Source organism: Helobdella robusta (genome assembly GCF_000326865.2).
Source record: "Helobdella robusta unplaced genomic scaffold HELROscaffold_5, whole genome shotgun sequence".
Taxonomy (NCBI): Eukaryota; Metazoa; Annelida; class Clitellata; order Rhynchobdellida; family Glossiphoniidae; genus Helobdella; species Helobdella robusta.
The window spans coordinates 4,546,508-4,567,313 of NW_008705254.1; the positions used below are offsets into that span (position 1 = coordinate 4,546,508).

The window sequence follows — 20,806 nt, forward strand, 5'->3', positions numbered from 1 at the left end:
CAGACAGTGGTGCTGGATTATTTTAGGCAAGCAGTGTATTGAACTTCGGTTTATTTTTTTCAAAATCATTATCACGATGTATTCTTATTCATTCATTTACTCAACCCTTTATTCATTCGCTACCTCATTCACTCAGTCACTTATTTCGTCTACTTGTTATTTCGCTAGTTAGATCATTCCTTCATTTTTTATTCCTTTGTTCAAATTTCTTCATTAATTTTTTATTTTCTAATAAATACTTTCCTTTGTTATTTCATTCAGTCTGTCATCTGATCGCTGATTCTTAAATCAACGCTCAACTTTTGTTTGCTAGCTCGACTCTATGCATTACCTACTTTTGTTGGAAGCATGTGCATTGTGCCTGCTAGTAACTTTTGAAAAGCTTTCCCACAGCAATGTTTTGTTGCCTTATTAAACATTTAAGGAGTTAGTTGGAGGAGCCAAACTAACACGATCACGAACCATGAAGTTTTGTCATTGCTCAACATAGAAATTCAACTGAGCATCGATGTTGTCAATATTACTTTAATTTACAGACCTCCTAAATGCAATTTAAATTTATTCTTTGACTTTTTATCAAACTTTCGCAAAAACAATGTATCAAATTTTTCATATATTATTGGCGATTTTAATATAAACCTGAACTCCTCGAATCATACTAAAAACCTTTTTGAAAACATTCTTTATTCTCAAAATTATCACTCGCTTATTGATCAACCGACTCGCGTGTCCAAAACAACTTCCATATTAATAGATAATATATTTACCAATATTTACTCAGATCACCTAAATGGCATTTTAATGGTGGATCTACCAGATCACTATCCCATATTTTCATTTAATTTAAAACAAACATCACTTCCTATGAAAGATGACATCTTAGTAGCAAGGAAATTTTCATCTAATACAATAAAAGCTATTAAAGAATCATTAATGGTAGAAAACTGGGACTCTGTTTTTAACGAATCTGATATTGACATATGCTATAATAACTTCAATTCTACATTTTTAAATATATTAAATCATCATGCTCCTCCAACAGCAATTAAAAATTTAAAAAATTAAAAAAAGTTGGATTACTAAAGATATATTAAATTTATCTAAACACGTTTATAAATTATTTAAAAAGTATAAAACAAATCCAAGCGGCAATAATTTAATAAAATGTAAAAATTTTAGAAATTTTTTAACATCTACTAAAAGATCAGCTCAAAAATATTTTTATGAAAATCACTTTTATTTGGCTAAAAATAATTCTAAATATAAATGGAAAATAATTCAAGACATTTTAAAGACAAATAAGTCGAAAAATCTAATTGAAAAAAATAAAATTGCTGACGAATTTATTACAGACAAATTTGAAATATCTAATGCCTTCAATGATAATTTTATTAATTTGGTTAGTTCTTGTCGAAACACTTTTTCTATTGACTCCTTGAATAAACTAAAAAAATTTACAGATCCCGTTCTATCATCTTTTTTTCTTGAACCTACCAATCGGTCAGAAGTTATTCAAATAAAAATTCGCTAAAGCCCAAAATGTCAACTTCTGATAATGAACTTAACTCATTCATACTTAAAACTTTCAAAAACGAAATTTTATCTTCACTTACTTATATTTTCAACATTTCTCTCAAACAAGGTATTTTTCCATCAAGCTTTAAACTCTCAAAAATTGTTCCTATTATGAAAAAAATGACCCCTATAATTTAAATAATTACAGACCAATTTCTTTATTATCACCATTATCCAAAGTATTAGAAAACTTGTTTACAAACGCTTATTTTCTTTTCTTATGAAAAACAATGTCTAAAAACCAGTACGGATTCAGAGCCCACCATTCATGTGAACTAGCCATTCTAGAATTGGTTCAAAATATATTGACCAACATGAGTTCACGTAGGCTTACTCTTGGAATATTTCTTACAAAGGCATTTGATCTGATTGATCACGATATTTCGTTACATAAACTCAACCATTATGGGATTCGTGGTATTACAAATCAATGGTTTGAGAGTTATATCTCGGGTAGAAAGCAATATATTTTTGTGAACGATGTTAAATCTGGGACGCGTGAAGTTTCGTGTGGAGTCCCGTAAGGGTCTGTATTAGGCCCTTTGCTTTTTTTAATTTATATAAATGACATTGCCTATTTATCAAAAAAGATGAATTGTATTCTTTACGATGATGATTCAAACATTTTTTATTCTTCTGATGACCTTAAACGAGATTTAGATGTCATAAATAATGAACTCAAATTATTCGAGGATTGGTTCTTCATGAACAAACTCATGGTTAATTCATTCAAATCGGCCTATGTTATATTTGGACCAAAGATTTTAACCAATAGTTTCTCGGACTTGGACCTTGTGTTTAGCAATGTGAAATTAAACAGAACCAATCAAGTTGTTTTTTGTGTTTAGTTCTGCAAGATAATTTGTCTCACAGTTATCACATTGAAAATCTTAAATCAATAAATTCATAGGTATACTTTATAAAACCAAAAATAAGATTAATTCCACAATATTAAAAGATTTGTATTATAGCTTTATATACCCTTATATTCATTATTGCGTGATCATATGGGGAAATAGTCCTACTTATCTGCTAGATCCCCTGTTAAAATGTCAAAAACGTTTTATAAGAATTTTATTTGATTTGAAATTTAATGACCACACCTCTAATTATTTTCAGATTGCAAAACAACTTTCAATGAAACAAATTTATTACACATGCATCTCAGTATTTATATTTAAACTTATTAACAACTTAATTCCAAAAATTTTAATTATTTGTTTATTTATAGTAACGTAATCCAGTTAAAACACACAAGACATACCTCAACATTTTATATTGAAAAAAACAGATTGAAACTTATCAATAGTAGCATAAGAGTCGTCGGACCTAAGACGTGAAACAAATTACCTGAATATTTGAAAGAAGCAAAATCCGTTGTAAAATTTAAAAAGACATTAAATCCTACTTTTTAACATTTAAACCCCCTTAACTTTTTGTGTGGGTTTATGTACGTGTGTGTGTACATGTGTGTGGGTGCGTGTATATGTGTGTGTGTGTGTGAATAAGTATTTTTTACGTGGGTCTATATATATATTTGTGTTTTAATAATTACAACGACATTCTGGTAAAAATGTAAAAGAGATGATAAAGATTACTTAATAATTTTGATTCCATTTTTGTTTTTTTTTAGGATTTGTAATATGAATGTGAGTTTACATGCACTAAAATATTTAAAATATGCTCTAATTTTTACAATTTTCATTGGTAATTATTACAAGAAAATCATATTTTCTTTTTGATTTCCAGATCATCTCTTTTCATTGATTTTCATCATTTCTTTGATTTCTTTGATGAAATAAAAAATGTCAAAAATATAAATTTTCGAAATAATGAATGTTTCTGAAACTTTTATTCCTTACTTAGAGCCAGTACACCTCCTCCGCTGCAGAAACATTTAAAAAAAATTCTGTAAAATTGAAAACAAATTTATCATTATTTTTAGCAGATGTTTGTCAAGTGTTGAAGTTATCTTATTTTGGCGTTATTATTATCTGTTGACTCATCCTTTTGCATAGATTTCTTCTAAATAACATCATTAATTTTTAACACAGCTTAAATTGAATGAATCCTTGAATTAATCCAACCCAGAAGTTTCCATATCCAAGAAATATTTTAATTTCACGATTTTTTAATTTGACGATTAAATAAATTAGAGTAATTAAAACGATGCTTTACACTTTGGTTATAAATTCAAATTATTTTTTTTATTAAAAGTTCATACAACTTAGCAATAGAAATTAACAATAAAATTATTAAACTACTGCAATTTGTTGTCTTTTTGTATCGAAATGCAGTGAAATTTGAAACAAAGGTAATAGAGGGAATTGTTATACCGTAATTATCACAAATTTTACAACAAAGTGTCTTATGTTTATGTGCGTGTTTGTGCGTGTGTGTGTGTGCGTGTCATGACTTGAAACAAGTTTTAATATTAAGAAAAGCTGGAAATATTTTTCTTGATTAATTGTTAAAAAATTTCATCAACAGATACATCACACACACACACACACACACGAACGCACACACAAATCGTCTTGCATATTTTATATTCTCACACACACACAGAACAGCAATTGCACCTGCATAAAAAAAACCAGACTAACAGAACGATCAATTGATCGTCACAAGATATGTTAACCCACTAGTACAGTTATAATTAGCGTTCCCGAACACACAAACACATGCCCAAGGTATTCGCTAGAAGTTAATGTCATTGCATATAAACAGACACACCAATAGAAACAAATTTATTTTTTCAGCAGTATCCACACTTTTCTGCCAAACGATTTTAATTTGGTAAACTATCAATAAAGATGAGCGTCAGTTAATAATAATAATAATAATAATAATAATAATAATAATAATAATAATAATGAAGATGGGTAATTTTGAATATCCCATCACTTCATTTAGCCTTTGAAGTTATATTGCATTAATTTCATTAATAAGAAAATTTAATTTGGAATATGAAACCAGTGGAAAAATTTCTGATTGCCTTTGCAGTGTTCCTCATATTCACTATCACATTCTTCAGCTACAAGGGCCTTCCACGAAGGTACAGAGATTATATTTTAACGAGTAGCGACTTCCATTGCCTCGCTAATGTTCCGTGTGTCTATGAGAATGTTGTCGATTTGAGGTTTGAAGTTTTTTCTCTCTCAAAGTTGATACGTAAAAGTATTTTTACTTTTATTTATTGGAATAAGTTCTCAAAACTTGAAAAAATTTTCATTATCAAATTTCAGTTAAATAAAAACATTCAGTTGAAAATCAAATTGTTTTAAATTTCATTTAAACGTTGAATATGTTGAAAAATTGAACTGAATAAAACTTTCCAAAACTCTCTTCCTCTTCTCGCCATCGCCCAACAGAATAATAGTGCTAACTTACGACCGAACAGCCAGCGTCTTGAAGCTGTTGAACAGTCTGCAATCTCTGGAACTTGACGGAGATGAGGCCATCCTCGAAATATGGATTGATCGGAATGCTAAAACCGGAATACATAACGATACTTATAGAGCTGTCTCGGAATTTAAGGTGTTATTTGTTATAAATATTAATTATTCAATAAGAAATATCAGATGTCGGTTTGGCTTGGTAATTCACAATACTGTTCACATATATACATACATGCGTACACACACACACATACATACATACATACATACATACATACATACATACATACACACATACATACATATATACATACATACATACACACATATACATACACATATAAACATACACACACATATATATACATTCAAACATACGTCAATAATAATCTTATGATTAACAAAAATATCATCATAAAATATTGGATGAACAAAAGAAGTTCATAAACTTTTACAACTTTTAACACACATTTTCATTTTGATTTGGAATTCCATTGAAGCTTTATATAATTGAATATAATGCATAAAGGCTAAATTGTAAAAAAAAACCTGAAAATCACTTAAATTTATAAACAAGTCATAAAAAGTTTTATTTTATCAACATTTTGTTTTATTAAATTATCCAGCTTAATTTATAACTTACACCCATAACTTGGACTAATGAAAGCATACTTCTCATAAATTTGTTAAAATAGTGGACCAAAGGTGCAACCAGAATTCACAACCAAACAAGTCACGTGGGTATTATGGGCCAATGGATCGACACATGGAGACCAAAGTTCGCACCACCTTTCCAACCGAAAAACATGACATCGACCATGTATCCCCACCAACCGAGTTACAAAAAAGAAATTGCTTTAATTTTGGAAGATGACTTGTCAGTCTCGCCACATGCTTATCGGTATTTGAAAGCCGTTTACAGAAAATATAATGGGAGAGCTGATTTTGCAGGGGTCACCTTGACAAGCGATGAAGCAAAGGCCCACAACACTGGGAAAGCACTGAGAGGTAGGCTGTGTTTCTGCTGTAACGATCGTTTGTTTCAGATGGGAGTTTTCTTCATGGACCGCTAACAAAAATCATAAACGCCATCAAGTGGTTTGACTAGTAAATTCACAATACATTATGTATTCAATGGCATTCAATGTATTATTATGAGGTAATGATTAATATCATAAATTATTTGGGGTTGACAACATAATTTAACTTTTTTGCAAAATATGACTTGGATAACAAAGTAAAAAAACCAAAACATTCATTTCATATCACTAAAGAAGATAATTTAAAACACCTAACTCTTGGAAATGATTCTTTAAATTTTTCCTTCCAACGCAGCCCCGGCAAACGAGTCTGCCTTCATGTACGTCTGCATTGGCACTTGGGGATTCGCCCCTTCATCTCAATATTGGGCGGAGTTTCAAGTAGGAAACATTATGCAAAAAAATTTACACAAATTTGTGACTTTAATGAAAAAGTTTATAAGTATTAAAATGTATCTTGAAAATAACAGGACTGGTTTCACTACGCCCGAGGAATCAAAAATTTTCAACCCTACCTCAATGGCACCAAACCGGATAGCTGGTTCAGAGGTTTTCTCCAGGAAGGCACACATGATTCTATGTGGGAGATGTGGTTCATACATTTTGCCAGTAAGAAGAAGGCCTACACCGTTTACAGCAACTTGAAGTACGTCAATGGCGACGAGGCAGACTCGTGCGTTGCTATTAATAGGTGGGTTGGTTTTTCACCACCAAAAACAGCCAATCAGATTTATGTAGAGCAATTTTTGTGGTTTTACTCAGTAGTCATTTGTAACCGTTTAAAACGATGAAAAGAATGTAGCTTACACAAACTGCATGTTAGAATAAGACGCTCAGCCTAAATATCATTTACATTTTTAATGCCATCAAACAGGCGGGAAGTGGGACTGCATTATTCCCAAAAGGGAGCAGAAAACTTGTGCAAACTCCTGAAAAGCTGGGATCCAAAATATGAATCCATGCTACCAGACAATCCAAGAAAGTTAGATTGGGCGGGTAACATTGTTCAGAATTAAAAAATCGTTGAAACTACGATGAAACTTTCAAGTCTGTTCATCAATAACTTTGCCTCTACTGCTTCTAACGCTGATGCATCTAATACAATTACTACATCTTAGGTGCAATTCAACAGAAAAACATTTTTATTTTGTTATTTTAATAATTTCCATTACTTTCATAATTAATTAGATTTAATGAAAAATGTGTAACAATGAAATTTTTTAAAAGTTGTTTTAAAAATAATTTATTCAAGAAATATTTATAAAATGAAATGGTCTTAGACCAACGAATAAGATATACTTGTATGGGAAGCATCCAACATATGAACACATGTACACGTATATATTAGGTTCATTTGTTAACGTAATTTTTATCATTATGGTCATCACCATCACATAGTTGTTGTTATTGTAGCCATCATCATATGTTTGAACACCGTAGTCGTGGTCATTATTTTGCAAATTTTCATCAATTTAATCATTTCTGTTAAAAATCAACATTTTCAAATTCATTTCCAGCACTTCAACTCCATTAAAACTCTACATAAACTAAATTGAACGTCGTACATCTCACCCAATTATTGGTTGATCGAAATATACATATTAATCTTTTTTTTCTTCTGAAATTCTCAACCTAATTTTTCGTCCAATCAATCTTTTGAAGTTCTCAGCCTAATTTTTCGTCCAATCAATCTTTTGAAATTCTCAACCTAATTTTTCGTCTAATAAATCTTTTGAAATTCTCAACTTAATTCATCGTTCAATCAAATTTCTCCAACTTAATTGCTATAATTCAAATTCTACATAAACTATCTAAGTTAAAGTTTCAACAAATCAAATTTGAAATACTGACAATGTATACATTGATTGACGCATTAATTGATTTTTCTTCTGAATTTCAACTTAGAGCCGTGCTAGTTTCACCCCAAATCTTGCTCATATAAATATCGATTCACTCTGGAAATTTTATATATTATTCTCCACGTTCAAGTTGATTAAAATTTATTAAATTGAAAATATTCAGTTTTATTTTCATCATTCGATTTATCCAAGATGTATATCGGTTACAGCGTGGCCGCCATTTTAGCTCTGATGATCATACAGTCTTTTGCAAGTGATCCAACTTCTCATTTCAATATTTTAAAATATGTATCGTTTAAGTATTCTCAATTTTTAATTTAGAATAATATTAAGTGTTTTAGTGAAAAATTATTTAAAGAAAAAAAAAATTTAGATTCAAAATTGTAAAATTTCAAATCAACAGTCAACTTGTCCAGGCAGGTTTTTAAGGAATTTACCTCAAAAGAGCCTGGAGTGCAGAGAATTCAACGGCTTATTTTGTCGTTTGAGAATCAGGTTTTTGAATTGAACCGTATTAAATCAAATTAAAACTTTAAAAAAGAGTCCCATTGAGCAATAAACGCTATTTCAATATTCCTGACAATGGCCGCCAACATTTTTCGATTGAATATTTTTGTGGTATTAAAATAAAATTTTCACCTTGTTTGACCACCAACCATGTAGACATATTGCTCTTATGTTCAACCAAATTCTTTCAATATGATCGTTGGTCGAAAAAGTGAAGACAGAATGGGGGAATACATCATATGGGTAAACCTTAGTCTGATTTTGATGTGCATAATTAATTTTTAATTTGGTTATTCTATTAAAAAACATCACTAATTGGGTGAATTATTTTCTTTAAAATTATATTAGAAATGTTATGTGAATCTAAACTTTTTGAATCTGACAGGGTGCCACATTGATGGAGGATTTCATTTCTAAATATTGGATAATAAAAAAATGATGTATTATTAAAGTCTTTCAAATACATTTTAAAATTATCATTTATAGGAAATTTTTGTCCAAAAATGAGGTCTTTTGTGATTCTCAATATGGTTTCAGAAAAAATTTTTCCACAGAGAATGCTCTGATGAGATTTACTAATGAAATTGTTCATAATTTAAATAACTCCAAACATGTGGTGGCAGTTTTCATCGATTTCACAAAGGCTTTTGACTCTGTAAATCACAAAATATTACTTCAAAAATTGGAGAGATGTGGTATTCGTGGAAGTATGTTGTCCCTGCTTGAATCATACTTACAAGGTAGAACACAGTATGTTTTTTTTGAAGAAGCTGTGTCAAATTCTTTACCTGTTGTCAGTGGTGTCCCACAAGGAAGCATAATGGCACCACTTTTTTTTATCCTATTCATCAATGATTTTGAAAACTGTCTATATAGCACAAATCTGATTATGTATGCAGATGACTGTTCTATATATGTAGCTAATGAAAATATCGATATTCTGCTAGAGGATGCCAATAAAACTCTTGAAAATGTTTACAAATGGTCTAGAGATAACAAATTAATAATAAATTTAAGTAAAACAAAATTCATGGTTTTTAAATCAAAAAGAAATCTGACTTCAGATCAAGACTTTAATTTAACACTAAATGGTACTCAGCTTGGCAAAGTTGCTAATTTTAAACTATTGGGTGTCTTTATAGACAATAAACTGAATTTCAGGAAGCATATTGAACACACAATCACAAGGCTTCACATTTTTTATGGAATGTTTCTAAAAATTAAACCTTTTTTAAATAAGAACATCAAGAAAATTTTATATAACTCAACTATCTTTCCCTACCTTTATTATTGTAATTTAGTTTGGGGGAATGCAAATAAAACAGAACTAAATAATTTATATTTAATACAAAAAAGATACGTCAAATCATTGTTCTCAAATGATTATTTCAACAGTTCCATAAATAAAAATATATTTTTGATAACCAAATTATGGCTGTTTATGAAGTAAATAAATATAAGACATGTTTATTAATTTTTAAAATTATTCATGAAAATAATAAACTAAATAAACACGTCATAAATTTAATTGAATACAATAGAATTTCAAACACCCGATCTAATGATAAACTTTTAATTAAAACAAATTTAATATTGAATAAAATTAGTGCTCGTCAGTTTTTCTATTATGCGCCGTTGGTTTGGAATGGACTGCCATTTTATTTGAGGGCTTTGACAAATTATAATGATTTCAAAATTCAATTAAAGACCTATTTCATATGTTTGTCATAATGTTTTATAATTTTTTTCATATAGTTACTTTTGTTTTATACATTTTCTTGATTGGTTTTTGTGCTTAGATGTGTGCGCATGGGTGTTGTGTTTGAATGTTTGTCTATGAGATATACAATTGGAAATTACTATTATATTATTAACAGCCAAATAATGTTTGATCATAACTATTTCCGTTATTACTTTTTTGCGTGTGATCAATTGAATATGTGACTTTAAATGTATGGAATTGGATGTTTTTGGGGTTGGCTGAAAAAAACACTCGTGGTTATGCTGGAAAAAAAACAAAAACTAAAAGAATATGTATCAAAGAAATAGAAAAAAAACATCGTGAAAGAGGAAGTCCTTTAGTATAATACTTTCAATACATGTTATGATCTAACTTGAGTAATCGTATGTATTTGATTATGGGCATAAAATTAGAATAAATATAACGGCCTTCGCTCATTTTTGACGGTTGAGCAAGGAGCTTTTTTTCCGGAGGGGAGTTGGAGGGTGATTTTTTATCGCCCAAGTCTAAAATTACGATCGTTTATTTACTAATTTCGGAATATTGCTTTTATTTAAAATGTTTTGAAAGGTGATACTAGATGCTGCTTTAGGATAGATATTGCTGTATGACGGTTTTTGCATTTTAAATTAAAAAAAATTTTTGTGAACCACTCTTCTAACACTTTGACTAGTTAACGATTAACTGTAACCGGTAAGGGTGACGTAACAACATTAACGACGACTAATTAGTAATTAAATTACTAAACTCTAATAATTAAGCTAAAACTAAACTACTAATTCTAATTACTAATTAAAATAAATAACAGATAACACTAACGAACATTAACAGATTAGACTACTAGAGACTACCAACCACTACACTACTACATACTACAACTACTACACTAACAGCACTTGTTCCTAAAATCCAAAATCCTATTGCTTGATTGGTTGTAAAATTTTTACTTACAATGCTTAGGCCTGGGAATAAAGAATATATTTTTTAAAATAACTAATATTCAATGATTTTTGCTAGTTATTCAATTATGTGAATAATTTCATATAATTAGAATAATTGTAGTAATTTTCTTTAATTTTATTAAATAAAATTATGATTTTATTAAATAAAATTATGTATTATTAAATTATTGTTGTTAATTTGAATATAAAAATTATACTTTTGGTCCTGTGAAATCCGGTGGTTTTTTACTGAAGCCGAAGGTTGGCTTAGTAGGATTGAACTAAAGTCACCCTTTTTTACACTATTCGATCATGTTAAAAATTTGTTTGCTCATGAAATAAACGACCTAAATAGATAAAAATTGTTATTTGAACAACTATCTTCATTATATTCAATGAATATTTTACATTCTGCTGGTGCTCATAGAAATTATGGTTGCTGAAATCATACGTTGGCTTACTGCAGTGGCTTACTGGGTCTCATACAACAGTGTCATGGCGGTTTTCTTTACATATATTGCTTTAAATAAGTCAATATATTCATTTCACAATTATTTTTGTCAATATAAATAAAGAAATTGCTTTTGTCTGGTAAAATACAGTGGCCAACTAAAGCCGTAATCGGATTTTTTTTCATATATAAATCATGAGATCAATCAATCAACCAATCAATCAACCAACCATTCATTCAATCAACTAATCAACCAACCAATCAATGAACCATATTTGAAAAATATTTGCAAGGCTTGTTCAAACTCGAACAAACACTTAACTGTACAGATCTACAAAAAATTTCGAGATTTTAGTAAAGAAAGAAAAACACAATAGTTGCTTTTATTAAATCAAGAAATATCCAAAAATTATATAACCAAATTAAAAAAAACTAGAAACCAGTCAACATTTAATAAATAATTAAATAAATAAATAGACATTATTAAAAAGATTGTTCAAAAAGGTAAAATTTAAGGCGACGACGAGAATAAAATGTAGTTTGTTTTGTTGGTGTGGGACTGTGAAGCGAAAACAAACACATCACAAAAAACTAGTAAAAAGTCGCAAGAATAGTAGTCAGTCACCTACCTACAATTAAATTACTCTCAGGGCCCTAGCTTACTTATCATTAACTCAACTCACCTACCTACAAATATGTTTTTCTACGTTTTTGGAATTTTACATGTTTTAGGTATTTTATTTTACATATTTCAGCGTTTTTATTTTACTTGAAACTTTTTAACTAATGTTAAGCCCTAGCCTACCTACGATTGTTCAACTCATCTCAATCCCTAACTTACCTACGAATTAAATTAAGTCCGGTAAAGAAAATAGAAAGTTGAAGAAAAACATAACAACAACGACACCGAATGAATGGATGTTGTGTATGTGTGTGTTTTATTGATGTGTGTGTGTGTAAATATGCGGGCGTGTACTCTCCAAAAACTTCACTCACTACGGACGAACCTCCATTGCACCGACCATCATTGCACACGCATCGATGGAATGAATTTGACCGGACACTGAAAAACACTAAATTAAAAAAAATAATTCTTTTAAGTAAAAAACAAGCCATTGGAAAAAAAGGCAACTTATCTTATCTACCTACTTCTCTGACTACTTCTCCATCACTTGCGAAGTTCAGAGCGGATCTCAAGACCCATCTGTTTTCAAAATTCATTGAGGAGCGCAGTTGAACATCGCGGTAATAGCGCTTTATAAGCTAATTGATTGATTGATTGATTGATTGATTGATTGATTGATTGATTGATTGATTGATTGATTGATTGATTGATTGATTGATTGATTGATTGATTGATTGATTGATTGATTGATTGATTGATTGATTGATTGATTGATTGATTGATTGATTGATTGATTGATTGATTGATTGATTGATTGATTGATTGATTGATTGATTGAGATGACAAATTCGAGTACTTTCAATTGTACGATGGGACAAGAACAATGGGACTAGAACAAATTTCTTTTAATATTATCTTCAAATTGTCATCAGAACGGTCATCATGAGACCACCATCTGAAACATGCTGACGCCCACCACAGCCCACCTCTCATCATTCTGTAAAAAGATATTTTTATTAGCTTAGTAGTAAATCAAGGAACAAAGGAACGAACGAATAAATGATGAATTGAATGATTTAACGAATGAATAGAATGAATCAATTAGTGGAGGAATAATTTGAAAGATAGTGATAAAATGAATGAGAAAATTTGAAAAAAAACTAAGCCATACTTCAAAAATCGTCGTTGTTGTTTTCTTCAAATTGTCATCGGAACAAGCATCATGAGACCATCATGTGAAACGTGCTGACGCCCACCACAGCCCACCTCTCATCATTCTGTAAAAAGTTATGAATGAATGAATGAATGAATGAATGAATGAATAGAACGAATTAACGTCAATTAATGGAAGAATAATTTGAAAGATTGAGGAAAAAAATGAATGAATGAGAAAAATAAAAAAAACGAAACTAAACCTTACTTCAAAAATCATCGTTACCGACCGCACCGACCACCACATTCAGATCGGCACACAAGATTTCATCCAAACTTCTGAGCGTCAGTCGAACAGCCAACGCGCTGATTCTTCCTACACCACACCATCATACGTAAATCATCATGAGACCACCATCTGAAACGTGCTGACTCCCACCACTGCCCACCTCTCATCATTCTGTAGACAATTTTTTTATTAGCGTATTAGTAAATGAATGTTAGAATCTTAGAAGCAAAAAATTATAAAATGGAAATAATGGCAAATAAATAATAACTGAAAATAATAAAGAGATTAAAATGTAAAAAAAACTTACCGTCGTCCATTCGACAAAGGCAGAATGTTGAATGCTTTCCGGTTCCTACGTTGTTCTCCAAAACTGGTGCCAGTCCTCCTCGAGATTGTTGTTGAAACACAGCCCGTGGAATGGAGAAAGAGAAAATTCTCATCAGAAAGCTTAGCAGTGCCTGCATCTCAAAATGCTTAATAAAAATAATCCTATCTACCTATTAAATTACCTTAACTAATCTATATTAAATTGTTAATGGTACAATAGTCGAAAGTCCCCCTTCATTCTCCCTCCTTTGCACAGAGGTTCACCGACAGCCAGGGCACCGGATAGTGAACCATTGCCGTGCGGATAGTAGACTATTGCTGTGCGGATAGTAAACCATTTGCCGTCCGGAAGCCGTGCGGGTAGTAGACTATGGCCATGCCGCATAGTAAATCATTACCGTGCAGATAGTAAACCATTGCCGTCCGGATAGTAAACCATTGCCAGTTCACCACTGGCCACCAAGGCTTACCTCTGACAACGGACTTTGAAATTCAGAGTCTATCGGCTATCGTACCCTCAGCTTACCTATTCATTAAAATTAAACCCTAGCTTACCTAAAATTACAAAACTCAAGAGCCCAATTCATTGGCCTTTCGGCACCCACCCCACCACCTACGTAATGCCTTGGGCTCCAACTTAGTAATAATAATATAAAACTTAAACCCTAAATTTATTAATGAGTATGTGTTACAACGTAGCCTTAACTTACCTATTCATTACATTATGGCCTTAACTTAACTAAAATTAAAAAAACTCAAGAGCCCAATTCATTGGCCTTTCGGCACCCACCCCACCACCTACGTAATGCCTTGGGTTCCAACATAATAATAATAATATAAAACTTATAATTAACCTACCTATCGATACACATACAGCGTTTTAATTTACATTACAAGATTGTTCCTAGAATTACATTATTGCCCTTAACTACCTATGAAATTAAATTACTCTCAACCTTAGTAATAATAAATTAGAATGTGTATTGAAAATAAAATTACGCTCAAATACTAATATATGTGTTTATGTATGTGTTTGTTTGTGTGTGTGTGTGTAATACGCTAATGCGTGTAATGTAGATGCAAGAAAAAATAGAAGTGATAAACTTACGCTGCCTACCTATTCAACTACATTAGTGTTGGATGCTTCCTATCTATCCTACCTACAATTAAAATTATGCTTATCTAACCTACCTATATAGCTACTTAATGTAATTGTGTGTGTGTGTGTGCGTGTAAGCATTCTTACTTATTTTTAAATTATAGAGAAAAAAGAATAAAACGTATCCCAGCCAGGCGTGTATTCTTTGCCTCTGAATGAATGAACGTAGCCTGACATCTTCCATGATGAACTCCTCTGGAAGCTTCAGCCTGAATGAAATGAAAAAATCTTATTTATTTAATTAATTTAAATAAAAATAGAGAAACGAGCCGCGGTGAAACCCGCCAGCCGGAAAAGCCAGCCAATTGGCAAAAAGAGAATCCGCAAAGAAACCGTAAAACGAACCCCAGCCAGGCGTGCAATCTTTGACACTGAATGAACGAACGTAGCATGACATCACAACCATTCTGATCTTCCACGATGAACTCCTCCGGAAGCTTAAACCTGAATGAATGAACCTGAAAGAATCTAAATGAATGGACAAATCTTATTTATTTAATTAATTAAAATGAAAATAGAGAAACGCAAAGAAGCCGACCGGTCGGCAAAGAAAAGAACCTCAAAGAAAGGTATCTATATAGGATTTATGCTCTATGTAACTCTATGTAACTCTATGTAACTCTATGTAACTCTATGTAACTCTATGTAACTCTATGTAACTCTATGTAACTCTATGTAACTCTATGTAACTCTATGTAACTCTATGTAACTCTATGTAACTCTATGTAACTCTATGTAACTCTATGTAACTCTATGTAACTCTATGTAACTCTATGTAACTCTATGTAACTCTATGTAACTCTATGTAACTCTATGTAACTCTATGTAACTCTATGTAACTCTATGTAACTCTATGTAACTCTATGTAACTCTATGTAACTCTATGTAACTCTATGTAACTCTATGTAACTCTATGTAACTCTATGTAACTCTATGTAACTCTATGTAACTCTATGTAACTCTATGTAACTCTATGTAACTCTATGTAACTCTATGTAACTCTATGTAACTCTATGTAACTCTATGTAACTCTATGTAACTCTATGTAACTCTATGTAACTCTATGTAACTCTATGTAACTCTATGTAACTCTATGTAACTCTATGTAACTCTATGTAACTCTATGTAACTCTATATAACTCTATATAACCATACATACCACCACATTCAATCAATAAAAATCTTACTAAAACCAGGAACCACCGCGTACCTGTTATTTGTATGATGTGAAACAAATAGAAAAAAACAAAGCAAAAAACACACCACCAAGTAGAGTAAAAGAATAGAAGTCCCTAACCTACCTATGTAACTAAATTACCTTATGCCCTAGCCTACCTATATAATAAATTAATTTTTACCTCACCTACCTATATTTCATTAACTTAACTTAAGACTCATGAAGAAAGAGAAAAAGGAGTAAAACAGAACATAAAATACTACCACACAAACAAACATGATGTATGTATGTAATGAGCAACCGCTAAAGAACCCACCTAAAATATAAAAAAATACAACATACAATCACACAAACCACAGGCATGCAAACTCCATATAACTCTATAAAATAAAATAAATAAAAATAAAAAAATAAAATAAATGAGATCAGGCAGACTGCTTCATGCGAGGCAGAATGCCTGATCTGATTTTCACGTTTTCTCAGCTCCTATTTATACTCGTTTCAACCATACACTTTCATCATTTCAATCATTCACATCAGTAAAAAACTTATTTAATGTATGTACTACAGTATTATACAGTCTTAACCACAATGCCAACAGTACTAAATTGACGTCATCGAACGAACGCCTTCGAAATTTCCTGATTGGCTGGTTGAATCTGCTATATTGCTTTTTATATAAAACATATAATCTTATTAATTATTTGTATACATGAATTCTAGTTACTTTATATATATATATATCTATATCTATATATATATATATATATATATATATATATATATATATATATATATTCATTATAATTGCAACAGTAATCAATGCTACATATGTACGCCGCAGTTCAAAATTTTCGGGGAGAATTCAAAATAGTTTGAGATTACACCTTGCTTAACATCCGATTCCAAGCCTAGCCGAGCTAAGCTGAGCCATTATGCATAGATTTATAAGCGCTTTTATAATAAAATTATGCTCGCTTTATATATATAGTATATAAATTCCTTATAAACGAAACAGTCGTAATCAGTGCTACATATGTGCGCAAATTTTTCTGTGAGAATTCCAAATAGTTTAAGACCACACCTTGCTTAACATCCAATTCCAAGCCGAGTCGAGGCAAGCTGAGCCAATATGCATAGAGTTATAAGCGCTTTTATATTAAAATTTTGCTCGCTTTATATAGACTATATAGTATATAAATTCATTATAAACGCAACAGTAATCAGTGCTACATATGTGCGCACGCAGTTCAAATTTTTCTGCAAGAATTCCAAATAGTTTGAGACCACACCTTGCTTAACATCCAATTCCAAGCCAGCCGAGCCAAGGTATCTAATATGCATAGATTTATAAGCGCTTTTATATTAAAATTTTGCTCGCTTTGTATATATATAGTATATAAATTCATTATAAACGCAACAGTTATCAGTGCTACATATGTGCGCACGCAGTTCAAATTTATAATTTATTATAAATTTTATTTGATGTTTTTTAATTAGTCAGGTCACAATCATCATCATCATCGATATCGCAATGAAATCAAATTGAGAATTTTTTATATTAAAAAAAAGTATCTTTATTTATTTTATGATACTATTTTGTTCAATAAGATACTGTTTGATACATATAACTAGAATAAATATAACGGCCTTCGCTCACTTTCAACGGTTGAACAAGGAGCTTACTTCTGGAGGGGAGATGAAGGATGAGGTTCGAGTCAAAAGTTACGATAGTGTATTTACTAATTACGGAATATTTCTTTTATTTAAAATGTTAAAATTTTATTTTTTTAAATTGTTATTCAATATGGTAATTAATTACTTTTATTTGGTATAAATTTAAACAAATAAAATCAACATTACCGAAAATAATTAAAAGTTGCAAAAATTGAGATTCTTTGCATATCCCTGCTTCAACCTATAAGAAAGTGTTGTTTAATGGTAAATAGGCCTCCCCTTGATTATGGGTGTATCTTTAGTATTATATTGATTATAAATGTTAGATATTACTTTTATATGAGTATGGGTATTAGGTAATAATTAATTAATTATTAATTAATTAATTAATATAGATTTTATTAGTTGTTCAATGTAGAAATACCACAAATCCCAGCTAAGTTTGTAGTTTACTTGTCTATGATAAACATTAAAAAAATGGCTGGCTGCTAAAAACTTTTGCGGATTGTAGGCTCCTAAACTTTGCATCGTTACGCATTTTCATATTACCACCGAAACATTTGAATTCGTTAAAATGGCGGCTAACATTTCAGAGAATTATTTAAATAAAATTGACGGCATAAGATCTCTTGGAATCGATAAAATTGCGAAATCTTGGAACATATCTTATGCAGATTTCTCAGAAAATTATTTAAAATTGAATATACCGTGCATGCTCTGTGAATCATTCACTGATCAGTGGAGATCGAGAAGGGAATGGGTGAAGGAAAACGGCGAAGTAGATTGGCAAGCTCTGAGGAATTTATTCTGTAAGTGTCAGTAATAAATTAATTAATAACATCTTTAAATTTTTTATTAGTAATTTATATTTTATATAATTTATAATAAAAAAATATTCATTAAAAATGGTTTTCACACAGCAATTCAATGAAAATCTTTTTAATGTCAGTTGTACACTATAATTATATGAATATGTACAATATTTTGTTAGTAGAAGCTGTATGAACTATGATATGATATGACCCTTTTAGCATTGTCAAGGTGTGTTAAATAGTTAAATATAAAATTATTATTTGTTATGATATCTTTGAGTAACAAAAATTTATTTGCCATAGCAGTAAGTCTTTAAGATCATCTCATATAATAACTATCAATAATGATAAACATGTGCCTATTACACGAATTAACTATGGTGATTACTTACTAAAACATGCACATAAAGCTGATGCTGAAGTGCCAGTTGTGGAATGCACAAACAAATCTTATGGCTATGACTCAGTCACCGTATTAAAAATGAAGTTTTCAGAATTTGTCAATTGCATACAAAGCAAGGACCTTTGCTACTACCTGAAAGATTGGCATTGCACAAAGTGATGCATAGTTTGTATTATCGTACTATATTAATTTAAATATCTCCAGTCTGACAGTGTAAATGTCTCATTTGATTTCATTTTGAACATTTTTCTTAAGACAGTTCCCTGATTACAAATTTTACGATGTTCCACTGTATTTCAAGTCAGACTGGTTGAATGAATTTTGGGAGGACAAGGAAGATGATTATAAATTTGTATACATAGGACCTAAAGGCTCATGGTAAGTATGTAAAGTAAATTAATATTTTTAAACTTAATAATTAGGAACACTTGGTTCAAATTTTGCACTGAAATCTATTTTTTATCATTGGTTAGGACTCCTCTCCATGCAGACGTCTTGAGGTCGTACAGCTGGTCAGCTAATGTTTGTGGCAAGAAGAGATGGGTTATATATTACCCTGGTAAGCAATTAGTTAGATTGTGAAAAGATTTTGAATTATAATCTTTATAAATTAAAATATCTTAATGCTTTTGATGCTTCTAACAATGCACTGCATATTTTTCTGAGGTTGTCAGCCCATGGGTCCACATGCTAATGAAAAAAATCAAGATGGCTCAAAATTTGAAGTGATTCAAAATGCAGGAGAAATAATATTTATTCCAAGTGGATGGTTTCATGAAGTTTATAATGAGGTTTGTTTTATCATTTAGAATAAATGGAATGATCCAATAAGTACACCATTCTACATTTAAAGGAAGACACAATATCCATCAACCACAATTGGATTAACGAATACAACGTTGGCAAAAGTTGGACATTTTTAAAGTCAAGACTACTCGATGTTCAAAAAGAAATACAAGAATTCAAACAGGAGCCAGATTTTCTTCTGCAGTGCCAGGTAAGGCTATCAATTAATAATTTATTTTCAAGATCGCATGCTAAAAATAATCAATTTAACTCTAAATCAGTCTCGTTTAATTTTAACATAAATTGATTTACATTTTTAAAAATTTACTGACTCATTATTTAAAATAAATACATTTTTTATTTTTGATTCAGAGGATATTGAGAGCTGATAGCGGCATGGACTACATGGACTTCTTCAACTTTCTGCACTGCATATCATCAAAAAGAATGAATTCAATGTTAACAAGAAATACAGCACACCAATCATTTCTACAATCAGATGTCAATTTGACACACAACTGCAACCACACAAGCAAAATTCAAGATGATGAATGTGTCGAGCAGTTGCAAACTATTTTGTGCTTGTTGGGTTGCATGGTTGAAGATTGTGACTTTAAGACTTTATTGAGTGACAATGAAGATAGATTTGTTATCAATCCACTACATTATTTCAAATTATTACGTGAATATTATGAAAATATAAAATAAAACATATCTTGAAACAATGTCATTAGCTCAGCACTTCTTAGAGGATAAAATGTAAATTAATCAGTGTTTATCATCAGTTGAAGCTTCATCCTAGCTAATGACATGTTTGATTTAATGTAGCCACACAGATCTGTAAATAATGAATTTAATTCATTCAGTTACTATCAACGTCTATT

At 30.6% G+C, this 20,806-nt stretch overlaps 3 protein-coding genes across 3 annotated transcripts; 2 read left to right on the forward strand and 1 right to left on the reverse strand.

Moving 5' to 3' along the window:
* The first annotated feature begins 4,324 nt into the window (after nt 1-4,324).
* HELRODRAFT_189271 (hypothetical protein) lies at nt 4,325-7,998 on the forward strand. The gene is made up of 8 exons (XM_009027418.1): nt 4,325-4,432; nt 4,457-4,717; nt 4,950-5,115; nt 5,672-5,984; nt 6,312-6,397; nt 6,487-6,707; nt 6,891-6,998; nt 7,534-7,998. Exons 2-8 carry the CDS (start codon nt 4,545-4,547, stop codon nt 7,565-7,567), a joined length of 1,101 nt encoding a protein of 366 aa, XP_009025666.1. The 5' UTR covers nt 4,325-4,432; nt 4,457-4,544; the 3' UTR covers nt 7,568-7,998.
* Nucleotides 7,999-13,360: 5,362 nt separating this feature from the next.
* Nucleotides 13,361-16,618, reverse strand: HELRODRAFT_163581 (hypothetical protein; the record flags this gene model as incomplete). The annotated part of the gene is made up of 6 exons (XM_009027419.1): nt 13,361-13,417; nt 13,583-13,668; nt 13,889-13,966; nt 15,155-15,276; nt 15,413-15,511; nt 16,599-16,618. The coding sequence occupies 6 exons, from the start codon at nt 16,616-16,618 to the stop codon at nt 13,361-13,363; spliced, it is 462 nt and encodes a 153-aa protein (XP_009025667.1).
* A 1,569-nt stretch (nt 16,619-18,187) lies between these two features.
* On the forward strand, nt 18,188-20,647 carry HELRODRAFT_95474 (hypothetical protein). Its single transcript, XM_009027018.1, has 7 exons — nt 18,188-18,730; nt 19,144-19,291; nt 19,392-19,514; nt 19,610-19,695; nt 19,803-19,927; nt 19,990-20,133; nt 20,295-20,647. Exons 1-7 carry the CDS (start codon nt 18,496-18,498, stop codon nt 20,628-20,630), a joined length of 1,197 nt encoding a protein of 398 aa, XP_009025266.1. The 5' UTR covers nt 18,188-18,495; the 3' UTR covers nt 20,631-20,647.
* Nucleotides 20,648-20,806: the final 159 nt, after the last annotated feature.